Raw genomic sequence first — 11,587 nt, 5'->3', positions numbered from 1 at the left:
TGATTGTTGATCCTCGCGTGGTCGAGCGGTTCTTTGAACGCTCGAGGTCGCGGCACGTGGCGATTTTGTACGAGTGCTCGACAGTATAGACGCTCGTCTGCCCAGCACGTCCGAAGCTGGTGCTACAACTTGCCTTGCCAGAGCCCTCCTTCAACGTCGACACCAGACCACTCGGGGCTGGAATGCTCATGCATGCGCCACCATGCACCCTTGACTACAATCTTGCCCTCTCTGTCACTCGCTTCGGTGTTCCAGGCTGCTGCTGGCAGGGCGTGGGCCAAGACACGCCCGACGCGTGTGTACAATCGGGTCAATCTCCGCACAGAAGGGTCAGCTTCGAGCAACCTACGCACGGCGTATGGAGGTCCTGATAGTGGACGCGAACCAGGAGAGCCTTCGTCGTCCATCACATCGTACGTGCTTCCTGACTTGGATAGTATACACAACCACCTCATCCGGCTGAGCGCAGGACGCATTGTGCCGCGTCATCCTCCAGGACCGGGGCGCATTTACGCGTCCGTCCTTCTCTCCACACTCCACCTGTGCTTCCAACGGCATCACTGCCTGAGAACACCGTATCCTACACGGCGGACAATCGCGCCCACGCTGGCGACGGTTCCCTGCCCTCTCCTGCATCGAGGACCCCAGGTGTTACGTCCGTTGACGTCGACTCCTCGCCCCCTTCTGATAGCGGAGCCTCAAGCTGCGCCTCGACCGGATGCCTAACTTATGAGAGCGATCCGCCATGGGACGCAACACAGGGTTCCGTTCCCGAGCAGGAGCTCCCTCGAGCTACACCTCGACACATCCCTACGTATAACGAGCGAGGAGGATTTCCGCTTCCAGCGACGCCAAACGACCTACACCAGAACCTTCTCTGCGCTATTACGTCGGGTGCTCGCCCTCGTCTGCAGATGTTGCTCGAGTACCATGCGGCGTTTCCTACCCTACATTCGACCGCCTCGTTCAACATCCTCATCAGATACGCCATACGTCACGCCAGCTTCGGTACGGTCTCAGATCTCCTTCGTCGGATGGTGCACGAGGGGGTTGCGGGAAACGAGGAGACACGAGCGCTGCGAGTGCGGGGGTTGGTGCGGTCGGGCCGCTGGAGCCAGGCGTGGAACGAGGAGCTGGAGCAGATGCAGCAGGGCGGGCAGGGCATTCCATTACCGGTTTGGCTCGAGTTTTTCGGGTCTGTGAAACGGGGAGCCATCATGGACAGCAGCTATGTGCGTGCACGTAAAGAGGCCGTCCGTCTCCAGACGCCAGCTCCCTCGGTGACCGCCGGGCGACTGAACGCACTCCTGGATCACCCGCCGCTGCTGGCTGCTGCGGACGACTGGGGGCGGGTGCCTCCGCGCGTCGTCCATGCCATCGTCCGCGTCTTCCTGCTCACCCAGCCTCGGCGGCCGGCGGCGATGGAGATAACGGAGCGGTATTTCCAGACGCTCCCGCACGAGCTCGACGACGGATGGCGACGGGCGTGTCTCGCCATCATTCACCTCCACCTGACACTTGGACGTGCGCGGAAGCTATCGGGCCACTTCGCCGCGCTCAGGACGCTCTTCGCTTTGCTCGATATGCACCACGACTTCCACCCGACCTCGACAACCCTCTTTTTCCTCCTCCAGACGCTCAGATACGCGAAGGACTGTGGCAGCCGTGCGGACAGACTCGTGCGCTCCTTCGAAAGGCGCTGGGGTCCGGACATCATCGACCACAAGGTGCGACGCCGGTGGGCTTCCCTCTTGCTCAAACAGGGAAAAGTCGAACGCGCCCAGGCCGTCCTCGAAGCGCACGATTCACTCGGTGGTGACCGAGCCTCATTGATGGCCGAAGAAGAGTCCAATCAAGAAAAGTCTAACGGAGATCTCGAGTCCGCGCTCCGGTGGCTCGACCTCCACAGGACGCAACGGCAGGCGAAAGAGCGATGGCTCGGGCGACTGGTCCGGAGGCGATTGTGGAGGGAGCAGGTGCGCCGTTCCGGATAGTCTCCGTTGTGCGACAGTTGGGATGAGGCGAGGACTTTGTGTTGGTGGGGTGCTCTGTCCAGGAACGTAATGTTTGCAGGTTATACAATCTTACGCTAATTGGTTTCCCCGTTCGCGTATCCGAAGACCACCGGAACTCGGCAAATATTGCTCAAAAGTGAGAGATGATGGTCGTGGTCTCGGCGTGTTCTCAGAGCGGGATTTGTGCTGACGCAATAGCAGTCAGCGTAGGCAGTCGGGATTTGCACCTCTCGCAGTAGAGCGCTGCTCAACGACAGCGCGCACGCAAATCCGGAGGATGCCAGCTATGACCGCGTGGTTCCTGGTCTGCGCTCGGTCACGTCACAGTGTGCCTTCGCAAACTGATTCACGAGTAGTTTGATCGTGCAGAACCGAGGCTACAACGCCAAGGCCACGCAGGATGACAGTTAGACTACGGTGGGCTGCTGCGGTATGAAAATAATGCGGGTGTGTATCGCTGCGAGCGGGATGAGGACTACGGGCCAGAGAGGACCCACGAGAGGGAGATGGTTGACACCGCTAGCAAGCTCAGAATGAAAGAACAGGAAGACTCCGAGGAAACGCGTGCGCAAGCGGGGGCTTGGACCATATTTGGCCTGCCTGATTAGGTTTCACGTACGCCGTGGTGTGCAAGAAGTCTTTAGATCTGATCTGTCGTGCGCGGCGTGCGCTAAAACCCGCCACAGATCAAGGTTCGCTTCCGACTTGGAGCACACTGTCCAGCAAGCAAATAGACTCTGCCCGGGTCCAGACCACCGAGGCATTACCACAGACCCCTACCCCTGATGCAACCCGCGTCATTCTCCAGGCAGGCCCTCGAAACCTCCCTGATGTGTTACTCCACCGGCCTCGTTCAAGGGCGAAACATGAACCCTCGGGGACCGTTTAGGGCGACGAACTGCCGAAAGAGTCGGCATGCCTGTAGGCCACATTGCGTATGTTGCCCGATACATTGCCTGCGAACCTGCTGTCCATCGAAAAGAATTGACCGAAGCCGTTCTCTTCAGTGCCAACGAGGCCATCGTGCCCTCTTGGTTCACCGGCCTTCGCGAGCACGACCTCGCTGTACGTCAACGAAGCGAGTCTTCTTCCTCGCTGTCCCGCCCGGTGTCCAGCGGCGCCCGAGATACGCACAGCTCACCGGATCTGTCGCCAAGATTGGTGTCTAACGAGATCTGGCGGGACGTCCTCGAGATCCGGCCCAATCTCTGGTCTATTATCTCGCTTCCCGCTCCGCACTCTACCTCCCACGGCCAGGCAAACGAATTCGTGCAGTCCGGGGTCGCCGCGTGCATACTCACTAGAACGCGCTGAGCTTGCTCAACGGCCACCAAGCGGTCTAAACCGCTGTCTCATTTATGCTCGTTCGGTCCAAATTCTGCAGCTGTCAACACCAAGACACCGTCCGCGCCACCACTGGACTCTAGCAGCGTTCATAAAGCCCGCCGCTGCGTCTCGAAATCAGCCCAGGTGTGTGCACCACAATCAGCCAACCCATCGCACAATGGCTCACAACAGATTCCCCATTCCTCCACCCGAGAAGTACCTCGCTCTGTCCACCACCAGCGTGGGCTGTGGTCCTGGAGGGGGCACCCCAATGATCGCGTATGTCCAACTTCCCAACCCGTCCATCGACGTCTCCGACGATCCTCGCCGCCGCCACACTCACTTACGACTTCGCATTGCAGACGAGTTGCTATCGTGGACTACAGAGGACATGATGTCTTCTCCACCTACGTCCTCCCGACGAACCCTGTGACCGATTACCGCACGAGTACCACAGGCATCCAGCCGGAGGACCTCCAGCCCGGTGGGTGTGCTTGTCTGGCTTGTTCGTGATTCGCGGTAACCTTCTCCGTCGCCACACGTAGGGTCTGCACTGCCGTGGAAAGAGGTACAGGCAAGGGTAGCCCAGTTAATCAGAGACAAGATCATCGTAGGCCACACGCTATGGCAAGATTTGTCAGGTGAGTGTGATGTGAAACATCTTGCGCAAAACAAGGCTTTGTGCTAATTCATGTCATCCGCATCCGACTAGTTCTCGGCATCCGCCATCCAGCAGTGGCCACGCGGGACGTTGCCTTGTATCAGCCTTTCCGCAATGCTCTCCGTTCGACCAATCATGTCATCGGTCTCCCAACCCTTATGTGGCAGCTTATGCGCCGCAGAGTCCAAGAAACTCACGTATGCCCGGTACGTCCCCGTCCCTGGCTTGTTTTTGCCAATTCACATCTGAACCTGAGTCATTTTCTGGCAGCTGGAGAATGCCCGCGCCGCGCTAGATCTGTACCGCTCTCACTCCGAAGAGTGGGAAGCCACGATCGCCAAAGGACAGTGGCCGTCCTTCCTCCCCCCGAGCACCTTTTCCCGATGCTATCAGTGAGCAGGGAGCCTTTTGCGCTCGTCCACTGACGACACACGTCTAATGTGTTAGCTTGTAGAGCCTCTCATTGGACAGTCACGTGGAATGTCCATTGATGCCTCCCATAGCACAGTGGTGCAAAGTGCCTCCATCTAATATGATGACAAATCACTTTACGGTCGCATAATGGACTCCGAGACATGCGCGCTAGGGTTGTCCATCTCCTACGAGTGGCCCATTCCTGTACATATTCCGTATAATCGGCTGGCAACGTCGTTGATTTCTTGAGACTATTTCAAGACGCGTGAATTTGGGGCGTTTGTGCTCAGTTTAACTAAACTGATGCCTGAGGCGGAGTTGGAGGCGATCGAGGCTCAATGGCGAGGAAAGTATTACGGCTTGCTGTTGATGAACGCTGTTTGAGCGGATGGAAGTCGCGTTTTCCGACCATAAGCAGCTTAGAGTGCTGCGCCACATGGTAATTGCATGCGTGCGGCGTCAAGCATCGGTCAAGCCTTGTATGGCAAGTCTATCCTCGTCCGATGGCTTTCACCACTACCTCACACCACCTGAATCCCCGCGGCCGTAACTCCACCCTGCGCACCTCGTCCGACCCATCCGCAGAATCTCAAACGCGTGCTGTCCGTCAGAACGACCCTGAATACGCTCACGGCAGCCTGGACGCGCGTTCGCCCACCCCGACAGACGGGCCTGTGGCAGCCGCTCTTCCCACCCCGCACGATGCCGTCCTCGCGGAATTGCAGGGCCTGCGCGACGGAGGACCGCAAGCAGCCCACAAGGCGGATGCGTCGTCGCGAACCGTGCCGCGGCTAAGTGTCATCCCAAGCGTCGGTTCCTTGGAGCGCACGGAGAGGACCGCTACGCCGTCGGCGGGGCTCCCGCGCTCCGCAACGTCCACCCCAGGCGTCGCCCACGAACAGCTGTACGACCCCTTCTCCGGGAATCTGGCGGGCGTTATGGTCCCGAGGAAGGACGCTGTCGGACGGGACGTCATTGCGTCGCAATTCGACCAGCGGAGGGACGAGCTGTGGGCACGGCTGTCGAGCATCCGCGAGCTCCAAAGTGAGGTGGCGAGTCTGCACGTGCAGATGGAGGGTATCGGACTCAACGACGTGCGTGGGGGAAAGCGCACGGCCGGCGTTGGGGCACGCATGCATTCCGATACGATCCCCGTGGCGGAGGAGTGGGACGAGCCCGATGGTGCTGCCGATGCCCTAGAGGAGCAGCGGAAGCGGGCGCGGGACGCCGAGTTCACCAACCTTGCAGAGACATTCAAGGGTCGGCGGGAAGCCATCGACGCTATCATGAACAAGGTATCTGTCCGCTCAGAGTTTCTTGGAAGACAGACATGCACTGATGTCCTATTCTGCGACCCTTTGTTCCATCTAGCTCGGGGATCTCTCGGAGGCGCTGACGACATTTCACGACTTGCCTACCCCCGTGATGGACTTCTCGGCTAGTCGGTGTACCACGAAGGACTCGATGCCTCTGTCACCTGAGATGGGCGAACTAAGGTCGCCTAGCATTGCAGCATCGCCCTCGCCTGAGCTGCCGCCCGTGCTGCCCAAATTCGTACTCAGCGAAGCTGAGAAGGGCGTCTTCCACGAAAGCCCCGTAGCCGCCGCAGGCGAACTTCCTCCTCACGCCTCTCCCGCGTGATGCGTCGTCAGCCACCCATGCTCCAAATGTGTACTATATGCTTTGGATGTCCATTCAAGGCGCATATACTTTGTTATCGGATTTTTGTGAGCTTGTTCAGCGCATTCCGACTACGTTGTCCTGACCACTATGAGTGTACTAACCAGCGTCTTGCACAATCCGCCTTCAGGTCTTTTCTGGATTGAATTAAATGTTGTTGACCTTGACTGCTCCCGTTATTCGGCCCGCGCCGATCAGACTCCGTGCTCGCCGGTCGGGCCCTGGTACTGTTCAACAAGCTTCCGACAAGTCATCGCGCAGGAAGATTCGTATGATAGGCTGTCCTATGCACACCAAAGACAACACAAGGCACGTACAGACACCGAGCGGGCCGTCGTGTGAGGTCACGTCGGTTGCGGAGTTTCCTCCTTCGCTACTTGAGTGCACACTGGAAGCCATTTCGGGAAAACCTCGTCAGGGTACGACGTCATGCCCACCTTGTACAATTCGCTCATGACTTCTGCGGCCCGTGGTGCAGCGTGGTTGTCAGGTTGTGAGGCTGTTATAAGTCGTGGTAGAGAGGGCTGGTCGCTCTACGTCTCCGGCGATGCGTTCTACCTTGGCCCTGGTTCTTTCCTATTTAGTCGGTAGTGCGCTCACGCTGAGTTCGCCGCCGGCAGGGGCGATAACCGTCGGTAGCGGCGGTCAATATGCCACTTTGTCTGCTGCTCTGAAGGACACGTCGAGTTTGGTATGTCGCCTGTGCCTAATCTGGACCACAGAGACGCCAACGCACTGACCTTTGCGCCGCGTTGCAGGTTTATTTCATTCACTCCGGAACGTACACGGACACCGCCATCATTACCCGCGCGAACGTCCGTGTCTATGGCCAGACGAATACACCGAGTTCCTACAGCGGGAACAGTACGTGCTTCATCGTCTCCGACGAGCCCGTAATCCGGCTCATGTCTGGCTGTCGGAAGCTGTTACTATCACGAACAACATACCGGCTTCCCAGGCAGGCTCCAATGATGCGAGCGGGACTGTACAAGTCCATGCCACCAATGTGTCACTCTATAACCTTAACATCGCGAACACATTCGGCAAGGTACGCGGGTCCGGGCTGGGATCGCGCCCATTTTGCTCAGTTTGAATTGCTCTCCCATCCGCGTGGATTCGCGTTCATTGGGGTGTCACCGCTTGGGGTTCCGTTTTACGGTTCCTGCCGGGTGTGCGCCTCTAGCCCGTGGACCAGGTACGTCAACACTCCGACGTGGAAGCCTAATCGGCCCTTACGTACTCGATCGTGTTGTTTGCAGGCGCAGGCGATTGCATTGAGTGTGCAGGCGGGTGAGTTCGGCGCATATGGTCTCAAGATTACTGGCGACCAGTAGGTGTGCTGTCTCGCGTGCGTCCAATAGTCGTTGATATATGATTGGTTTCGCCTCCAGGGACACGCTATTGGCCAATGTTGGCACGTATGTCACCGATAAGAGTCTCTCGGAGGGCGACTGATAATTGATATTTGTTCCTCAGTCAGTACTATGCGAACAGCTGGATAGAGGGGGCGGTGGACTTTGTACGTACTCGCGTCCGACAGTCCTTCGTTCTGACTAACCGCATCTCATGTGTTCAGATCTTCGGCATGCAAGCATCGTTCGTCTATCGCATCCCTCACATAAGACTGTTCGCGAGACTTTTCACAGAATTTGGATTACTCGCTCTGTAATCAATGTCAGTGAATTGACTTTTCTCACCCTGACCCATTACGCCATGTTCAGGTGTTGGCAGCTGACGGACCCTTGCTAACTATGCTGAATGCAGACAATCGGGAACGGTTTCATCACAGCCTCCGGTCGATCCAGCGACGACGCAAACTGGTACGTTATCAACAACTCGACCATTCAGGGAACGGGTCCAGCATTCCTTGGTCGTCCTTGGCGCGACTTTGCCCGTGTTGTGTTTCAAAATTCCGTGTTAGGAAGTAATGTGTGAGTTCGCCGCTGTTGAGATTCCACATTCTCGGGGTTGACTTGAATGGTTGCAGTCCTTCCGCGGGCTGGTCTGTGTGGGAGACGGAGTGCGTGATAACTGCCCCATGCCGTTTGTCTACCGCGAGAACTGATGCATGCTCGTCACGTCACGTCGTTCGCACTTCCTCTAGTGAGCCGCAGTAAGTACCCTCCTGTCAAGTCCTGAATTGCCATGGAGTCTAATTCTAACGATGTCGAGTTAGAACGGACCACGTCACCTTCGCAGAGTTCGGGAACACGGGTGCTGGCTCTTCCGGTGCACGTGCAAACTTCAGCACGAACTTGTCGGCACCCGTCTCGATCACGACAGTCCTGAACTCGACTAGCTGGATTGACCCCGCTTTCCTGTGAAGGAGGTATCTACTGCGGTTAGTAGATGGGAATTGTAGCAGAGACACAAACATCTGTACGCATGATCTTGGTCTGGCGCCATCAGCGGCGTTCTACGCTATGATCCGTCCTGCTCACAGCCATCCTATGTTCTCAGAAGCGCAGTGTAGTACACATTTTGGTCATCTCCGTGTCCGCAACACTTTCCTTCACTTGTTTTAGCTCAATCTGAGTATACACGGGTTTTGCCGTGCATCGTCCGAAGTGATCGCGTGATCACAGTGCGCTATTAGTTTCGGCTTCGCATTGCAGGAACGCGCATGCGATCAGCAAACCTCGTGGACACAGTACCTGGTACTGCGTGCGCAAAACACCGAGCGGGCCGCTGCTTCTGTCACGCGATCCGTTTGTCGCCACCGTTATGTGTCTCCTTCCATGATTCAGGCTGATCTCGCTGCTTTCAGTGACATCCGCCAGGTCCATGAGTGGCACGCATGATCCTGTCGGGCCGCGTAACTTGTGGCCACTGTCGTATAAGAGTTGCTTACAGCGCTGGAGTCCACATTCTCCGACGTCAAGGGCACTCATCATGGGCGCACGTATTGCCTTGCTGCTGTTGTTACCCTTGATCCCTGGCGCTCTTACTTTGCGGAAACCTCCACCGGGAGCGATCACGATCGGGAAGGGGGGACAGTACGTTAACCTGTCTTCTGCACTTCAAGATACGTCCAGTTTGGTGGGTGCCCGAGCCACCTCGACGCGCGGTCGACGAATCGCGTCGGCTGAGGGTTTTTGTTCCAGGAATATTTTGTCTTTGAGGGGACTTACACGGATACGGCCGTCATCACTCGGGACCATGTTCGCATTTACGGGCAAACTAACATTCCAGATTCATACCTCGGCAACAGTAAGTCCACCCGCTCAAACCGGTCTCCGAAATCCCCGAGTAAACGTAATCTATTGCGGACTGCACTGAAACGCCTCTTTTCTGGGAAGCGGTTACCATTACGAACAACATCCCCGCGTCGCAAGCGGGATCTAACGACAAATCCGGGACGGTGCAAGTACACGCTGCCAATGTCTCGTTGTACAACTTGAACATAGCCAACACATATGGCAAGGTGCGTTACCCCGCATTACATCATTGCGGGGAGGCTTGCCGCGGGGCGCCGATAGAGCGCGCCGGCGACAGTGTCTAGACCGCCGGTTTATTTCGTCTTTCCCATGTCTCTCACCGCATCGAGTGTGGCTGAAGTGCTAGCTCGGGTCCTCTTAAGCCCGTCGTGCAGGTATGTTCATTGATCACCCTAGAACTTAGATTGCTGGGCGTCACGTACTAAAATATGTATGCTGCGTGCAGGCCCAGGCAATTGCTCTCAGCGTCCAAGGTGGCCAGTTTGGCGGGTACGGATTGAAGATTTCGGGAGACCAGTGGGTATCGGGAGCGCAAACACCACACTAGTGCATTTGTGGTTAACACCGTCTTCCAGGGACACGTTGCTTGCTAATGTCGGGACGTAAGGCATCTTTCGACGTTATCTCGCCAGTTTGCGGGAGCCGCTGACGTGTACTCTCATAGCCAGTACTACGCGAATAGCTTGATCGAGGGCGCGGTTGACTTCGTGCGTCAGTCATGTCTCGCTTCTGTTGTCAAGCTGACACCTCAGGGGGGTCATCGACACAGATTTTTGGGCAGCACGCGTCGTGAGTTGATTCGCTGTCCACCAGCCTCTGGCCACCCGCCCGCTGACGACGCGTCCGCCCGTCCAACAGCATCTGGATCACGCACTCTGTCATCCATGTACGCGACTCGAGTTTCTTGTCCGCGGGTTTCCCAGCTCATCGGTGAATAGACCATTGCCGACGGCAACATCACTGCGTCCGGCCGTGGCAGCGATGACGCGTTCTGGTACGTTATCGACCACTCGACCATCCTAGGGAACGGCACGCAGACATACCTGGGGCGGCCGTGGGGTGCGTTTGCGCGCGTCGTGTACCAGCACTCCTGGCTTCCAAAGAGCGTGCCCGCTGTCGGCTGGGCAGAGTGGCATCCCGAGTACGTTTGCGGTTCACAGCTCGGTAATGTCAATAGACGTCGCTGACGCGAACGATGCCCTTACAGTGACGAGCGGTACGTCCAGCTCGATGAGAGCTGGCCTTTTTTCCGGACCTGGCTCACACTACTATGAAATGTTTGCACAGCATCTCCAACGTGACATTCGCCGAGTACGCCAACATCGGCCCCGGGGCCGCCAAACCTGGCCAGCGCGCCAACTTCAGCACCCAACTAACCTCGCCGATCTCAATCCACACCGTCCTCAACACCACGTCGTGGATCGACCCTGCGTTCTTGCACCGCGACAGCCCCTTCCCCTAAAGTCGACAATCAGTCTAGGCCATTTGAAAAAATCCTGCGTTAGGGATGGGATGAGGATCGGTCAACCTGGTAGTGGCTTCTTACAGTAACAAACGTATCGTTCACTATTTGTAAAGCCATATACATATACAAATCTCTTGTGCCTGTCGTCGATGCTTGTGTAGAGATATGAGCCAATCTGCTCTGCCCGACTTTGCAGCTTGAAGGCATAGGCCCAACCTACTTGCGCAGTGAGCAGACGATTTTCAGGCATTCAGTCTACTGAAGTCGCCGTGCCAGCGGGAATACGAAGGCGACCCATATCACACATGAGCTACATACACCAATATTCACTTATGATGCGTAGCAACAATCGTTGGCCGTCCAACGCATGTAAGGAGATGAATCCAAAGCATAGTGGTCACATTGAAGGTGAGTGCTGCCCCCGTACTTGATCAAGCGTAGCCAATGGGCGTCTAGTTGGAAGCCGTTGCGTCACTGTGTACGAATCGCCTGTCAAGACGTCAGCGGGGAAGCCCCGGAGATACATCTCCACACTGTATCTCGCAAATCCATCTCCCCCATCTCCCGATTCCCCCAGATCTGCAAGGGACAGCTAATGCGTATGTACCCACTGCGCCGCCGCTGCACGTCGTGCGCAAACGGCACGATCGACTCCTCCTCAGGGCGTGTCGCGGTTCCGGCCACTCAACACGCTCGATGCGTTCATCTCCACGCGAACTTCTCCGTACACTCGGGGCGCGCCGTACCGAAAAATCCCGATATATTCGATTACGGCTGATCTGCGTACATACAGTAGCTCAGACTCGGA

General features: G+C 57.0%; 5 protein-coding genes across 5 annotated transcripts; all 5 read left to right on the top strand.

Annotated features, from left to right (window-relative positions):
• Window positions 1–124: 124 nt before the first annotated feature.
• On the top strand, window positions 125–2,104 carry DICSQDRAFT_131220 (uncharacterized protein). Its single transcript, XM_007360343.1, has 2 exons — window positions 125–413; window positions 470–2,104. The coding sequence occupies exons 1-2, from the start codon at window positions 193–195 to the stop codon at window positions 1,992–1,994; spliced, it is 1,746 nt and encodes a 581-aa protein (XP_007360405.1). The 5' UTR covers window positions 125–192; the 3' UTR covers window positions 1,995–2,104.
• Window positions 2,105–3,519: 1,415 nt separating this feature from the next.
• Window positions 3,520–4,398, top strand: DICSQDRAFT_46863 (uncharacterized protein; the record flags this gene model as incomplete). Its single annotated transcript, XM_007359804.1, has 5 exons — window positions 3,520–3,620; window positions 3,704–3,831; window positions 3,887–3,982; window positions 4,054–4,208; window positions 4,273–4,398. The coding sequence occupies 5 exons, from the start codon at window positions 3,520–3,522 to the stop codon at window positions 4,396–4,398; spliced, it is 606 nt and encodes a 201-aa protein (XP_007359866.1).
• Window positions 4,399–4,919: 521 nt separating this feature from the next.
• On the top strand, window positions 4,920–6,057 carry DICSQDRAFT_164773 (uncharacterized protein; the record flags this gene model as incomplete). Its single annotated transcript, XM_007360342.1, has 2 exons — window positions 4,920–5,711; window positions 5,788–6,057. The coding sequence occupies 2 exons, from the start codon at window positions 4,920–4,922 to the stop codon at window positions 6,055–6,057; spliced, it is 1,062 nt and encodes a 353-aa protein (XP_007360404.1).
• Window positions 6,058–6,643: 586 nt separating this feature from the next.
• Window positions 6,644–8,420, top strand: DICSQDRAFT_201381 (uncharacterized protein; the record flags this gene model as incomplete). The annotated part of the gene is made up of 11 exons (XM_007360821.1): window positions 6,644–6,787; window positions 6,855–6,960; window positions 7,020–7,144; window positions 7,356–7,426; window positions 7,488–7,514; window positions 7,573–7,615; window positions 7,673–7,692; window positions 7,743–7,770; window positions 7,861–8,027; window positions 8,084–8,116; window positions 8,273–8,420. The coding sequence occupies 11 exons, from the start codon at window positions 6,644–6,646 to the stop codon at window positions 8,418–8,420; spliced, it is 912 nt and encodes a 303-aa protein (XP_007360883.1).
• Window positions 8,421–8,988: 568 nt separating this feature from the next.
• DICSQDRAFT_176670 (pectin lyase-like protein) lies at window positions 8,989–10,893 on the top strand (the record flags this gene model as incomplete). Its single annotated transcript, XM_007360341.1, has 12 exons — window positions 8,989–9,135; window positions 9,201–9,306; window positions 9,396–9,520; window positions 9,677–9,688; window positions 9,760–9,830; window positions 9,890–9,916; window positions 9,979–10,021; window positions 10,084–10,103; window positions 10,173–10,200; window positions 10,253–10,455; window positions 10,522–10,530; window positions 10,602–10,893. 12 exons carry the CDS (start codon window positions 8,989–8,991, stop codon window positions 10,774–10,776), a joined length of 966 nt encoding a protein of 321 aa, XP_007360403.1. The 3' UTR covers window positions 10,777–10,893.
• Window positions 10,894–11,587: the final 694 nt, after the last annotated feature.

This window comes from Dichomitus squalens, assembly GCF_000275845.1.
Source record: "Dichomitus squalens LYAD-421 SS1 unplaced genomic scaffold DICSQscaffold_1, whole genome shotgun sequence".
Classification (NCBI taxonomy): Eukaryota; Fungi; Basidiomycota; class Agaricomycetes; order Polyporales; family Polyporaceae; genus Dichomitus; species Dichomitus squalens.
Note: the sequence above shows the minus strand (reverse complement) of the source record. Positions and strands in the feature narration are given on the sequence as shown.